Genomic DNA, 14,719 nt, shown 5'->3' with positions numbered 1-14,719 from the left:
AAAAAATTCTACTTCGTGTGCTGATAGAGTTGCTGCAAATGGCGTTGTTTTGCAGCACAGAATTTTTACCGTGTTGGGTTTCCACCACCATCCTTGAGTGAGCGATGATAAAACATGCCCGTTCCGGGCCTTAGAGGCACCGTAGGGGAGGTTGGTATGGTCTAGGCTGATATCCCCCAAAGATAACCATTCTCAAAGCTGTCAGCTGCCACTTAAAATCTGCATAAATGCCAGTAGTGAACATTACCGAGTGCTAGTAACTAAACTGCAAAACCATAGTGCCCAGTGGAGGAGGGGGTGGCAAACAGCAGCCCCGCACCAAGTGGGGAAGCCGAGTAACCTGGTAGTGCCTGAGTGTTTGTGTAACACACTCTCGGTGTGAAGCACCATAGCAGGGCAGGGCATACTGTACCAGGGCAGGGCGGGCGATGGGTGTTTGCTGCAGTTATCCACTGCAGCTCGAGGGGAGTCAGTTCACTGGGAAGTGAGTTCAGGCCAAGTGAGGCCTTGATAAAAGGGAATTCTGCTAGGGGCGGGAGGCAGTCTGATCAGGAGGTTTTCAAATCTTGGCTTCTAGAGTTTATGTTTTCCTCCCAGACTGGGAGGAATGAAAGTTTGGAAGACATTACAGAAAGAGGCTGCATAGAAACTGTCATTTGAACACAATTGCAAGAATTTCTAGAATTCTTGATAGAAATTGTAGAAAGCCAAAAGACTGGGTAGGTCATGTGTACATTAACCGGAGGAGAAACTGCCCATTTTCAGTGAAAGCCCAGATTGCCGGGAAAGACTTTTCTGTGAGGCCACAGAAGGTTCACTGGACAGGCTTCTCCCCTGTACGTGTACAGGAGCCCCCCTAAGCATGACATGCCCCCCCCATACCACTTTAAGGATTCTCATGATCACCTCCAGCCTCAGTTTCTGTTCCAAGTCCTGCTTCTGACACACTCACCAGGAATCTATTTTTACTTTTTTGTTGTCTCAGCTTAGAAGAAGGGTTCAGCCAAAACTCACTCCCTGGCTTCCTGCCTGAGGCTGCTCTTTCTCCAGAGCCCCCTTCTGCTGCACCCAGGCATCGCTGTGGTGAAGAAGTGTCGCAGCCTGGACCCTCTGCAGGAGTTCCCCAGTGGCTCGTTCTGCAGGCTGGTCCCCCACCCCCTCCCAGGCCTGGATTCTTGCTGTGACAGGCCCCTTATTCTCCCAGCTGCTCTTTAATTCCCTCCTTGGTCTCTGGATTTTGAAATTATTGTTCTGTTTGTTTCAAATTCAAGCTGTCAGACTGGACAGGATCCTGGAGTCAATCAGATTCAGTCACCTCCTGGTACATAAAAGGAAACTGAGGCGTGGAGCCTGCTCCTGTAGCCTTCTATCCCCAATTTTCAGACACTTTTCCTTGAGTTTCTTGCTGGGGTATTTGGAGAGACAGGTCACTTTTCCCCCCTGCGTTGGCTTGGAATAATAGGTCTGTTCTTCACTGAGGTAGAAAGATAAGCTAGATGACTAGCATAATTATATTATCAGGAGGCACTTGTGCTATGAAACATTCCCTGGCCACTTCAAGTTCCTAGACAGCTTACGTAACAAATGATGATATTTTTCCTTAAGCATAATTAAATACAAAATTAGAAAAGTTAAGAATCTTTATAAAATATCAAACTTGCAAGTTCAAAATAGGACATTCACAGTAATGTGATACATACAAGATAGGTAAGTTGCCATTAGAAAGAGATTGGCTTAAAAAGAAAAAAGTTGGTAAATCAAGGTGGATATCTATTCTTGTGGTGTGTTCTAGGCCTGATGCTCTAATTTAAGGGAAGAAAGGGGGCTGGTTATTGTATCTTTATTGTGGGAACCCTGACACTTTCTAGCCTGCCAGCTAGGAATTTTTGTCTCTGCACTGGGCGTGTTGGGCCTGCCCCCAGTTCACATGGGACTCTGGTCTCCTTTGGGAGCTCTGAGTCACCAGTTCTGCAGTGCAGCGGGGATATAACTGAACTTCATCACACAGAGGCTGGGAAGTAGTATGGGATCTCCCAAAGGTCTGCCCTGTGAGTTCATTAGGGAAGCAGAATCCATGGTCTTCAATAGGAAAGTCTGGACTTAGTTTTTAGAGATTTTCTGTGACCTGCAGGCATTCGGCCAGTTCCAAAAGCTACAGAAGTGGGTGCAGAAGGCCCCTGTGTCTGGAAGTCCTCCGCCAATGTGGAAGAGGCAGTGGGCATGGCAATGGCTCCTGGCAGGAGGAGCACAGGAGGTGTCTTATCTTTTTGGGTATCACACTGACTGTAAGCCACTGTTGGCTTTTGGTGACCAGGGGCTAGATAAAGCAGCAATGCCATGGTGTATTGGACATTCTCTGTAGGTCAGGCATTGTCCCAACAAATATCTTAGTCTCTTTCACACCCCCCAGGAGGGCCTGGTTAATATCTCTCATACCATAGGTCTAGGAGACAGGAGGTTATGGATAATCCAGGAATTATTGTACAACAGCTTGTCTTGTGCTGCTGGGTCAGTTAAGGCCAGAGTGCAGACAGTAGGAATTTCCTATGCTTTTTTAGGAGCTTGTAAAAACAATATTTTTTTGATAATTCCAATAAGAGTGTTTTACAGGGAAAGGTCATGACTGAATAAAGACCTTATTTTACAGTAATACAGAGGTTACATGTCTCCAATGGACATAGGTATTTTTAGAAGTAAGGGTAAACGTTACCCTGTTTAGTGCTCTCTAATGGTGGCAATGAAGTGTGAAAGTGCCACAGTCAAAAGCTTTGTTTTTCTGAAACCATTTATTACAAACAATTTATGAAATGAAATGTTTATCCTACCCCCTTTGAAGTGTGAATATCTTTCAGATGAAAATTTCATGCAGTGGTCTCTTCCTAAAATTGAAAGTTTTATTTTCCCCCATCGACAATGTGTACTGTACTATGTCATAATTCACAGGCACAAAATATACCACACTCTTACAAGTATACATAGGTTTCTTTTCTTCTCTTTTCTTTTCAGAGAGAGGGTAAGGGAGGGAGAAAGAGAGGGAGAGAAGCATTAGTCAGTTGCCTCTTGTGCAGGCCCCAACTGGGCACTGAACTCCTAATCCAGACATGTGTCCTGACCTGGAATCAAACTGGTGAGCTTTCACTTTGCAGGATGACACTCAACTAACAGAGCCACACCAGTCGGGGAAAAATGTAGCACGCTCTTAGATGCAGGAGCAAGGTGTACGTGTTTTGTGGGTGTACAGCCATCGAAATGTATCTGTCATTCCTCTGACCAAGCTCAGAGTCAGGAAGTGGGAGTGGAGTGGGCCTCAATGAACATCCATCTGTTCAGAGCAGAAATGAAAGTGATGTTATTTGCCCTGGCTAGTGTGGCTCAGTGAATTGAGCGCCAGGCCTCGAACCGAAAGGTCACTGGTTTGATTCCCAGTCAGGACACATGCCTCAGGCTCCCAGGACCTGCAGGCCAGGTCCCCAGGGAGAGCCTGTGAGAGGCAACCGTGTGAGAGGCAACTGATTGATGTATCTCTTGCATGTTTCTCTCCCCATCTCATTCCCTTCCCCTCTCTGTAAAAGTAAATAAATAAAATCTTTAAAAAAAAAGAAACTGATGTTATTGGACTTGAATGGACCACAAAAGAAGCAATATGCTGAGATCCCAGAGGACCTTTTTATGACTACGTCTTTTTATTGTTTATTTGCATCTCATTGATCTCCCCTTGGGAAAGAGGTTAAAAGTGAAAAGAGAAGGTAGTGTTGCCTCATGTGGTTTATTTGGTCGAAAAGAGCCTGTCAAGTCCTGCCTCTCCACTAGCCAACACCCCCCAACACACACACGCACGCACGCACCTGCCTCTGTGCTAGCATGGAAGCTGTGTGAGGACCGGGTTGTCTTTTTTACCGAGTGTTCAGTGCTTAGAACAGGGCTGGACGCATGGCAGACCTTTCGTAAATATTAGCTCAATGAATTTACACAGTTGGATGGAACCCTAAGTATTGCATATATTTCTATTAGCTTAAAATGTTCCCTCCTTTTTCCCAGGAAAAATAAATACCCTTTTTACCCCTGCAAGTCAAATTTTATAACATTTTACCCCTTAAGCTCCAAGGAAAGTGACTGGAGAAATTTTTTTAATCTCACTGACAACTACTCTATATTGAATTTCTAAACAGAAAACCTTGTTCCGCTCTAGGTGGATTTTCTCAGTAAGGAACTGTGGCCTGGGCTTTTTTACACCCTTGCTTTTTATTGCCATCTCAGCGTTCTTTCATTACTCTAGATCCCTTCTAAGTGAGACTCGTCAAAGGGAAGGAAACAGTAAAAGTGAAATCAGAAAATTTTTGTGGCATTAATGGAGAAAAGGTGAAAACCAAGAGGGAAAAACAAGATTGTGGGGCCAGAAGACATCTTATTTCTTTACAAATTTCACTTTGCCCAAAGTGGTCCAACACAATTCATGTAAAACAACATCAGCTGTAGACAGTTTGGTCAGCCAGTGTGGGACTAAAGTGGACATTGAAGTAGACTACATTTGTCCAAGCAGTGGGAACTGGGTAGGTTAGCGAACCACGCCGGCGCGCTCACCAGGCGGCCCCGCCCTCCTTCGATGTGGTACCACACGGTAACGAGCTCTGCGGACCTCTGTGCTTGTCTCCTAGTCTGACATCAACGACAAGATCGAGTTCTGACGCTCTGCAGGGGCGATATGCAGCTCCTGAACTGGAAGTAAGTTCATTTCCTTTTCTTGTCCTGCTTTATCTCAGGAGACCCATTTTTCCAGAAAGGCTTTTTATGTTTATTTTTTTTCACTTTTATCTATCTGCATTCCATAATCCTAAGAATATAAATTTTATACAAAAAGTGTCCTGTATAGATTATGGAATGAAGATGCTTGATTTTTCCCCAACAAAATGGGCCTCTTGTGTGGCCTCCTGCTACCCACCTCCCATCAGAGTCCTGAGTGGCTTTGTTCTTTTCATAAATGGAGTGTGTGTGTGTGTGTGTGTGTTTAACTACTAGTCCCTTTCTTTGTCTTACACCTGTCTGTGCCCTCCATGTAGCACAGCCGAGAGGTTACATAACAGCTGTTCCTAGATGGGAGAGAACGCTGGAGAAGGGCAGGGACCAGCACCTGCTGTGTGCCCCTCGGCTGGGCAGTGTGTGTACATTAGCTTATTTAAGTGCATCAGCTCCATCAAGTGGGCGTTTTATTGGGTATTGTGAATAGGTGTCCAAAGAATCATGCTGGTTGGCAGATCCCAATCACTCAGCAGAGTGTCTTATTTTATTACTTGTACAAAAGTCTTTCTGAGGCCCTTAATGGGACGTCCATCAGAGTCTAAAAAGGCCCAACCAGATGGAGGCAGCCAGAAGACTCAGCCCTGACCCCAAGAATGGGAAGAATGGGAAGTTCCAGTGATGGCTAAGACTTGTGGCATTTGCTGTATTCCAGGCGCTGTTCTAGGTGCTTCACATGCCATTTCATTTAAACCCTCATAAAAAACCAATGAGGGTTTTATCTTCATTTTACAAAGTCATTTAAACTGTTGATTTGTCCACATGTAAACCGTGCACTCTGGCAGTTGCTAACCACTGCTACCCCAGGGCCCAGTTGCTGTCTCCTGGCCTGCGTCCCGCCCTGGCTGCATCCTAGTGGCTTTTCCTGGGTTTAAGAGCCCTGGTATATCTGATGGGCGCTTTCTTCTGAAGCTGCGTTTCTGGGGATGGTCTTTCCCACACCTGACCTGGAGAGAGGGAACCATTATGAAGGCTTGTCAGTCTGCCAGTCGTTGCCCAGCTCTTTCTGTCACTTAAAAACAAAGGAGAAAACTGTGCTGAGTCTGAATAGCTTACTGCCTATCATACAGAAGAAACTGGTCTCTAGGAGGCGGGCGTTTGTTCTCTCCACTGACTGGGCGACCACCTGTGGAGGCAGTACCTCGTGGTTTCAATATCCCTATTGTGCACAGAGTTAAATAAAGTGCAAAGAACAGCATGTCTCTAAGTAAGATTTAAGAGGATGTTTTTCTTATTCCAAGGAAAAAGTCCCAGTGTTTCCTTCAGAAATGGAGAGCACGCAGAATGGAAGTTGGTTTGCTCTTTTTGCATCACGTTTCACAGGATGCACCTTTGGAAGAGAGTTAGTTTCTTGTGGTAACTTAAGCTTCAGAAGAACTAGGACCTCAGCATGTCACCTGTTGGGTCCCCCGAAGGAATTAGTGAGTCTGTGTCCCTTCATCCAAGATTCAGTCAAGGCTGATCCCTCTATCACAAATTCCCTTTAGGAGGGAAACAAGGATGTGTCCTTGAGATGTATAAATGGATAAAGGCTCAAGCTCCCAGGACCTTGTCCCTGGCTCAGTGTTCTTTGAAGTAAAAATATTATCAGTCAGAAAGTGCCAAGACCCAGCCTTTCCCAGACCCTCTTGGTACATGTAGTGTTTCTTATTTGTTTCCTAGGCGCCTTCTGGAATCATGTAGTTATTTTCTATACCCTGATATTTGTTAAATTATGTGTATTATTTTGAGCAGGTTAGACACATGGTACGGAATTTGAAAGTTAGCAAAGACTCTTCAAAGGAAAGCATCCCACCCATTCCCGTCCCCGGCCAGAGAGGTTGCCAGTGGAGCAGCCTGATTTTCACAGGAACCCTGGGTGGGCCTCCTGCTCCAGCTACCTTAGCTTCACCATTTCTGATGCTGTTGGCTCCACCATCTGCTAGATCTCACGTGCTACCTGCTGCCTCTTGTGAATCATGGACCTTGCGGTTCCCATCTTGCATTCATGTCCCAGCTCCACCACTAAGCTAGTGGCATAACTTCAGGCCAATTATCTAACCTGCCTCACCTCAGTTTCCTCAACTGTAAATGGATAACACGGGCCAGTGGCTGCCCCCTTACATGCCTGCTGTGAGCACGCACTCCTGTGGGTTGCCCAGGAAGGGCTTGCCCCCTGGCAGGGTAACTCTGCCCCTGGGCAAAGCCTGGGAGCTGCAGTCTAGAGACTGTCAGCTCACAGCAGTCGTAGTAACTGCGTGCACACCTGTGAGAAGGATCTTTACCTCCATGTCCTTTGTATTTCCCATCACCAGCACCCAGAGCATCTGAGAAGAACAGATGATTAGACAGAACCTTCCGAAGGGTTAAAGTGTACAGTTCAGGGCCTGAGATATAACTCAGAAGGGAAAGCTTGGCATGCAGTGCCTTACTGATGCGGGGAGAGAAAAGCAGAAGACAAGCCACCTGACTGTCGGTTTTGCTCTCCCAGGTAGCTCGGTGTTGCTTCTGCTTTGGTCCCTATGGAGAAGGTGAGTAGAGCACCTTCCCCTGCGTATCTGTGTGGCCCTCCACACCTGTAGCTCTAGTCCATAGGCATTTGGGATTCAGGTACAAAGAACTGAACGGCGAGGGGAAACTTTTCTTCCAAAGCCAGTTTCCTGTGTGTGTACTTTACACATTCTTCTCAAAGGGTTGCTGGGCTTTGCTTGTTTGTGTTGGTATTCTGGCAGGTGAGAAATCAGTCTAGTATTTTGGCTCATGTGTAAGGTGTACAGTGAGATTTAGAGAAACAGAATGTATATTTTTTAAAGGAATGAAAGTTTGGAAAATACCAAGAGGTCCTGATACCTTGTTTGGGCCACCTCTTTCGCTCACCGTAACTTTTCTTGGATTGGAGCGCCCAGGGGCTGGGAATTCTTGGTCTGCACTCTCTCACTTTCTTCTGAGCTTATAACAAGTTTTGTGTTTTTAATGGCTCTCTTCTGCTCTATTAAAATAAGGGGAGTGTTAGGTAACTAATCCTGTTCAGGGAGGTCCTGGGGTGGGCTGGGGATGTGTGCCGAGGGCACAGATGGAAATTGCCTGAGGGTACAAGTGGCTCCTGACACCCTTTCTACTGAACCGTCCCTGGGATGGAGTGAGTGTGTCTTTCAGCTTGCACGTGTTCATTCACTCTCTGAGCTTGTGCTGGTTTTATGGTTCACAGACCCTGAAGAGCAGCGGAACATGAAAGAAGGACCTGGTGTCATTTATGATGAAAAGAAAAGCACTGTCTATAGCTATTCCTATTTCCACTGTGTGTTCTTTCTGGCTTCCCTCTACGTGATGATGACCGTCACCAACTGGTTCAAGTGAGTGGCCCATTTTCTTAGATGTTTCAGAAGGGACAGTCTGAAAAAGCAGTGTAAGTCCTGTTCTTTTTTTTTTTTTTTTTTTTTAATGATTTTATTTATTTAGTTTTAGAGAGGGGAAGGGAGGGAGAAAGGGAGAGACACATCAGTGTGTGGTTGCCTCTCACACACCCCCTACTGGGGACCTGGCCTGCAACCCAGGTATGTGCCCTGACTGGAGATCGAACAGGCGACCCTTTGGTTTGTAGGTCAGCACTCAATCCATGAGCCACACTAGCCAGGGGGAAGTCCTATTCTTTAAGATGCTGAGACACAGATCAGATCTCCTGGAGTCATCTAAACTGTTTTCCAAGTCAAGCTGTCCTCACCTTTACAGAAATAGTTCAAAGTTCCTGACAGTCTAGCAGCCTGCTTTACCCTGGAACTTGCCACAGTTATTACAAGTTAAAAAAAAGAAGGTTAACTCCTTATGGGCAGTTTGAAGAATATAGTATTAATAATAGTAATGAAGGAAAACACTTAGAATTCTCAAGTAGTCATCTGCTTTTTAAAAATGTTATGAAATGTATTGGGGTGACATTGGTTAATAAGATTATACAGGTTATATATTATATGATACATCTGACTTTCCCTGTCACAGTGCAGATTCTTTCTGGATTATTCTTTGACTGATCCAAAGTTTCTGCTGGGTCATAGTCTGTTATAAATTGGGATGTAGGTAGGATAGACATTTAGGCTCATCGTGCGTCCTTTTACACATCCATTCGACAAATACTGGGCGGCTTCTGTGTGCCACGCGCTGCTCTAGGTGGCAGGGCTTACATTCTATTGGGGGAGACCTGATCCTAACGAGACACAGTGTGGCAGACAGTGGTGAGTGTGGGGGAGAAAAACGAAATGAGGAAGAGGAGTAAGGAGCACCTCGTTGGGCTGGGGATGGCGTGGTTGGCGGTTTCAAACAGAGGGACGGGGGATTCTTCCCAGCCGTTCTCTTGAGGGAGGAAATAGGGAGGGAGCTTCTGATGCTTCTCAGTGATACTTTGAGAATTTCTGGAAAATTTTGGCTTGAAAAGCTTAGAAAAAATGGAGGGAGCTGTACTCAATCAGGCGGACGCTAACACATGTTATTGAGGATGTGGAGAATTTGGAACCTTCTTACAGTCCTGGTAGGATTGTAAAATGGTACAGCTGCTTTGGAAAACAGTCTGGCAGTTCCTCAAAATGTTAAACACAAAGTTACGATATGATCTGACAACTCTGTTCCTAAGTGTGTGCCCAAGTGAAGAGAAAGCCCGTTCGTGTCCACACAAAAACTTTACACAAAGTGCATGGCAGCGTCATTGATGAAAAGTGGAAACAACACAAATGTCCAACTGATGATGGATGAACAAAATGTGCTGTATCCAGACAGTGGAATATTATTCAGCAGTAAAAAGGAATAAAATGCTGACAAGTGCTACAGCGTGGAAAAACCTTGAAAAAATCACGCTGGGTGGAAAGAGCTGGTCCCAAGAGGCCCCAAGATTCTTTATGAAAATGAAAACATTTCAACTAGGCAACTCCATAAAGACCAAAAGTAGAGGAGTGAATGCCGGGGGCTGGGGACTGGGGAGGGTGGCTGGAGGGTGCAGGGTTTCTTTTGGGGCAATGAGAATGTTCCAAAATGGATTGTGGTGGTGGTTACACAAGTCTATGGCATAATAAAAGCCATTGTGTTTTACACTTTAAACGGGAGTGAATTGTATATGAAGTCAATGGTTAGGAAAAAGAAAAGGCTAGAGTGGCAGAAGCAGGGAGATGCTTGGTAGAAGAAACCTTCTCCCCACCTGTTCTCTTCCGGCTCTGACCAGGGATGGCTCTCTTATCTCCACAGCTATGAGAGCGCCAACATCGAAACTTTCTTCAGTGGAAGCTGGTCCATCTTCTGGGTCAAGATGGCCTCCTGCTGGATGTGTGTCCTCTTGTACCTGTGGACGCTGGTCGCTCCCCTCTGCTGTCCCACTCGGCAGTTCTACGTGTGAGGAGCTGAGCCGTCACCTTGGTTCGGCAGGCCTGGAGGCTGGAAGTGACATCCTTTGAACAAGTGTCCCAGGGGTCTGAGCAGTTGCTGACGCTCTTTGAAAAGCTGGCATCCCCTGGCTGGAGTGTCCCCGAAAAGGCTTTACAGAAAAACAGGTCACCTGATTAGCTTTTTAATTCTAAAATTCAAAAAGGAAACTACAGGATTACCCCAAAAGAATTGAAGTTTTCAACTAGGTCGCTCCTTTGTGATCATATATTTTGTTTGTGTCTTGCCCCTAAAAACTGGAATAGTAGTTAGGGTAGTATTTTTCTTCTGCGTGTTTTTTACCAAAACAGAGTTTGGAGTACATCTCACAGGGACAGACATTTCCCTTGTGTGACCTCTCATTCTTACCCTTGGAATAGAAAACATGGCCAAATCTTGAGCCCTCAGCCCCTGACAGTGCAGACCCCTCCCACTGATAAGTGTAGGGTGTAAGAGGGAGCCCCTGCTTCTGACTCCCCCGGTGCTGCCTCCTCCCGTTCCCCTCCGAAGTCGTGATGCTGGGAATCACTTCTACCCGAGTCCTTCCGTAGCCCTTCCCAGGGGTCTCGTCGTCCCTCTGGGTTCAGCATCTTTGTTCTAATGTGAAAAAGCACAGTTTGCTATCACCACCTGTGTCATTCCCCACTGTGTTATCACCACCCGATCCAGGTTACTACAGTGATTATGACTCTTGTTTGTGGAATTATTCACATGACTGTGGAACAATATTCGTGTTGTTTTCTTTGTCTAAACGATGGAGAGCTATACTTCTTACTTGTTTGTGCTGTTAATAGTAATAATACCATAGGACCTTACCTGAGAAGTTGCTTCCAGGCCAAAGCCTGCTGCGCCCACCTTCAGTCATTAAGGTCAGCCACCCGTGTTTCTCTTCCACCTTGAGGCCTTTGGAATGGCAGAGGCAGAGGGCGTTTGATGTCCGGATCTGTAATGGGACAACACTGTGAATGTCCACGACAGTCATCGGAATAGATGTGCTGAGGTGAGGACAACAGGGTGGCAGGCAGCAGCTCAGCCAGGGCCGGCCGGGTGAGGCCTGTTGTACAAGTTGTAGACGTGACCAGATATACTTAGAAGGAAAGTTGGGTTGCAGGGGTATTTAATTAAGTCATAAATAACATCCAGAGAAAATTTTTAAATGCATACCAATAAAGTAATACTCATGAGATGTTAGACTTTGGGCAGCTGCCCAAGAAGATGTTCGTTTTCAGGGCTGATGCTCTGAGTCGGGTAGGAGTTGACTTCGTGGAAAGTCCATCAGAGACTCCAGTGGAGACATCACGGGGACACCCCTGCCGGTGTTTTCCTGTGGGATGGACAGACTCCTCAACCCCCCCTGCCAGAGAGGGTCTGAGACGAGGCTGCCCTGCCCCCTGCAGTGTGTTTGAGTCGGGCACCATTCGGTTCCCTGCAAGCTGAGCTTCCATGTGCCAAAAGGCTGGCTTTGGAAATGAGTCAAATTTTTCATTTCCCTGTTTTTGCCCTTCTCCTGTGAAAACAAGGAAGGAAAATAAATCCTCTAGGAACTTGCCTTAATGACAGTGTCTTGAGATTCGGTTATTAAAAGCACTTGTGAGAAAAAACCTTTTTTTTTAGTCCAGCAGTTCTTTGTGCTGAGTGGTTGAAGGATGACCCGGAGCCACACAGTGAATGGCTGAGGTGGGCCTGCAGCAAGCCAGTGGGAGTGAGCTCGTGGGTGGGGGCGGGCTGAGAGGGCGGGGCTGTCTGTGTAGCAGCAGCTCCCTGGCAGAGACCCCTGCAGTGGCCACCAGGTGCAGTGACAAAGAGCTCCAAGGAAGTGAGATTGCTTTAGGAAAGACCACAAGGAGAGGCAGATCAAGACCAGCGTTGTATCAGCAACTACTTTTGTTATATTTTCTTCCTGTTCTCGAGGTCTGGCAGCCAGCTGTGTGACTTCAGTACTGGTCCTTAGAGCAGGTCAAGGTCAAGCTGGCAAAGCCGTGTGTTCTTTGGCTGGTCTTTGTTGACCCCCCCCCCATCCCCCCTGCAGAAAGAAGCTCAGGGAGACACAAAAGAAAGGACGTTGCCAGTGGCAGGGCCCTGGGAGCTCCCTTCCTTAGCCTGCCCAGCCACCCCACCCTTTCCAGATGCCTAAGACTGGGTTTGTGGCCTGAAGGTCCTGTCTTGGTCCAACACACGAAGACTGGTTATGGTCGCCTGGTTTCTATTCTCATGCAAGATTATCTGAGTGATAAGACAGATGTAGATATACTCTGAGGACCATGGGCATATAAATTGACTTTAGTGGTTATTAATTGTAATAAACAATACTCAGGTGATGAGTCAACATTCAAATGCAGGTTTAAAGAACCTGCATTTTTGTGCTGTTGTGGTTTAAGAAACTGGAGAAATTGTGCCAATTGCTTTGAGTTGCTATAATGATACTGTTATTTGATAAATTCTTTTTTTAAATAATAGACTTTGGCTTCCTACAACTTTTTGTACCTGATTTTTTTTAAAGGTGTTCCTAAAAGCTTCTGGTCAGATTCCTTTAGTGATGAAAACTGGAAAAGTTTTTAAAATTCTCTGTGTTTCCTCTATGCTATTCATCTGACATGGAAAAAAATTTCCCCTATCATGTCCGTGAGTAAAAAGACCAAGCGGGGGAAGGGGCTCTTTTTGGGAGTGTTGCTGTAGACCTAGACACGCCACCTGACCGAAGGCAGAGACTTTTCTAGCAAAGCTTTCTGACACCATGCTTCGTCCTTACTGGGTTTTGCTTTTGTCGGTTTCAGTTTTGTCCTCACAGTCTCTTGGGAAATGGCTTGAAGGTGTTGGTCACCAGAAGTATTTGGAGCTCTTCTGCAGTGTGAGGAACTGTGTTTGTGGGAGCTGTGGGTGGGTGGGGTTCCTGGGACTTGGGGTTCTGGTGCCCATCAGCAATGGCCAGCAGGGGTCTTCCACACCGAATCGTTCATTTCCAGCTGCTCAAGAGGCTCCTTCATTATGGAAGACCTCCGTGCAGTGGTAATTCCACTGACCCCAGTTGTCACCCTCTGCCTTTTAAAATCATGTGCTTCATTTTGGCCAGAAGTTTACTACCATTGGTGCTTCATTTATCTGCAAAAAAGGGACTTCCAGAGCCTATATTTGAGATGCCTGGGTTTTTTTCTCCCTGGACTGCCTTTCTAAATAGCCTCTCATTTTGGTGCGCATTCGTGTTCTACCCCTCTTCGAAACGAAAGAGGGTTTATTCCATGACTAAGAAGGGTGTGACCTTGGGCTGAGACCCTATATGACCAGAGAGAATACTGGGCTTTCTTTAACCAGAGAAAGTAGAGTGGCCTCTTGGTTCATGAAATTCTCTGTAGGACATTCTTCTTAATTGCCAAGAGCACTAACTCCCTATGGCCTTGTTCTTAAGGCCTCCATGTTTCCTGCCATCTTTAATATAACTGTAAAGACTCGAGCGTTTTAATACAGTGTTGTATTTCAGGCAGAGATGGACTCTCTCATGTTAGACCTTTTTCGCAGGACTAGAAAGCTATTTATTTACACAGATCTTCTGAACTAAGGCTAGACATTCTCAAGGTCTTTCTCTCCTTTCTTCCTTAGTAAATCATTTGCAGAGGTGTTCATTGCAAATATGTGACTTTTAACCAAAGAGGTTTTTTCCTTTTTTTTTAAAACATTTTTTTTATTTAATTTTTTTTCAACTACAGTATTCTGTCTTTTACTCCCATCCCAGCCCACCACCCCCCGTCTTTTTTTTTTTTTTTTTTAAGTAAAATCCTTTCAGCAAAAACTTAATTGGGGAAGGGTAGATTAAGAATGCATATGTCTAAATTCACTTCTACAGGAGTTTACTCATATTTATGTGAGTAAAATGACGGAAGAATTCTTGAAGGTAATCCTTTGGTGTGAAGGATCCTGGGAAATTCAGATAAAGAAAGCTTGTAGCAGATCTGTAATATATGTCTTGAGAGCTATTTATAAGAAATTTAAGAGGATTGTCTGTTTTCCTTAATTAAAGATTAAAGGATTCATTTTTACTTTACAAAAAAATCTTTACAAAAATTTTATAATCATAACTTTGTTAATTTTTTAAACTTTCCTGAAACAGTTAGCTGTAGCCAAATTACGTTTTGCAATATTGCAATTATGTTTTGCAATATTAGAATTTTGAAAATGTAATATATGTGGTAAATCTACTGTTTGAAATTTATAATAGTGTCAGATGTGGTTAGAGTTTTGGTAACTTTTTAAGTAGTTTTTTCCCCCGTTAGTCACAGAAGCAACTATGGATTTATATTTGTTTTGTGAATGCTAATTTTTCTATGAAGTATCTAAGTTGACCAGTTTTTTCCTGTGTAGAACACTCAGAACTTGTTAACTCTGTACTGTAATAAAACTTTCCATTGAAAACCATGTTGGTTTTTCTCTGTTCTCTTGGATACATTTGTAATTAGAGTCCTTTAGGTAGTGTTTTCCAAGATGTTGTCTTCGGATGTTAATCAGCTGTCTCTTAAGTTTTTTAGAGTCTCCTTGTGGTTCTTTGAGAACAAAA

The 14,719-nt window shown here is 45.0% G+C and overlaps 1 protein-coding gene across 2 annotated transcripts in view; it reads left to right on the top strand.

Moving 5' to 3' along the window:
• Positions 1 to 14,290, top strand: part of SERINC5 (serine incorporator 5) — a 91,729-nt gene extending 77,439 nt beyond the window's left edge. For both annotated transcript variants that reach the window (XM_037159288.2, XM_037159289.2), the window contains exons 9-12: positions 4,656 to 4,722; positions 7,265 to 7,304; positions 7,982 to 8,126; positions 10,000 to 14,290. In XM_037159288.2, coding sequence (XP_037015183.1) covers positions 4,656 to 4,722; positions 7,265 to 7,304; positions 7,982 to 8,126; positions 10,000 to 10,147 — 400 coding nt within the window. In that variant the 3' untranslated portion in view covers positions 10,148 to 14,290. The remainder of the gene's footprint in view (positions 1 to 4,655; positions 4,723 to 7,264; positions 7,305 to 7,981; positions 8,127 to 9,999) is intronic.
• Positions 14,291 to 14,719: the final 429 nt, after the last annotated feature.

Source organism: Artibeus jamaicensis, unplaced genomic scaffold, assembly GCF_021234435.1.
Source record: "Artibeus jamaicensis isolate MK-2021 breed Jamaican fruit bat unplaced genomic scaffold, CSHL_Jam_final contig_373, whole genome shotgun sequence".
In the NCBI taxonomy this organism is placed as follows: Eukaryota; Metazoa; Chordata; class Mammalia; order Chiroptera; family Phyllostomidae; genus Artibeus; species Artibeus jamaicensis.
Note: the sequence above shows the minus strand (reverse complement) of the source record. Positions and strands in the feature narration are given on the sequence as shown.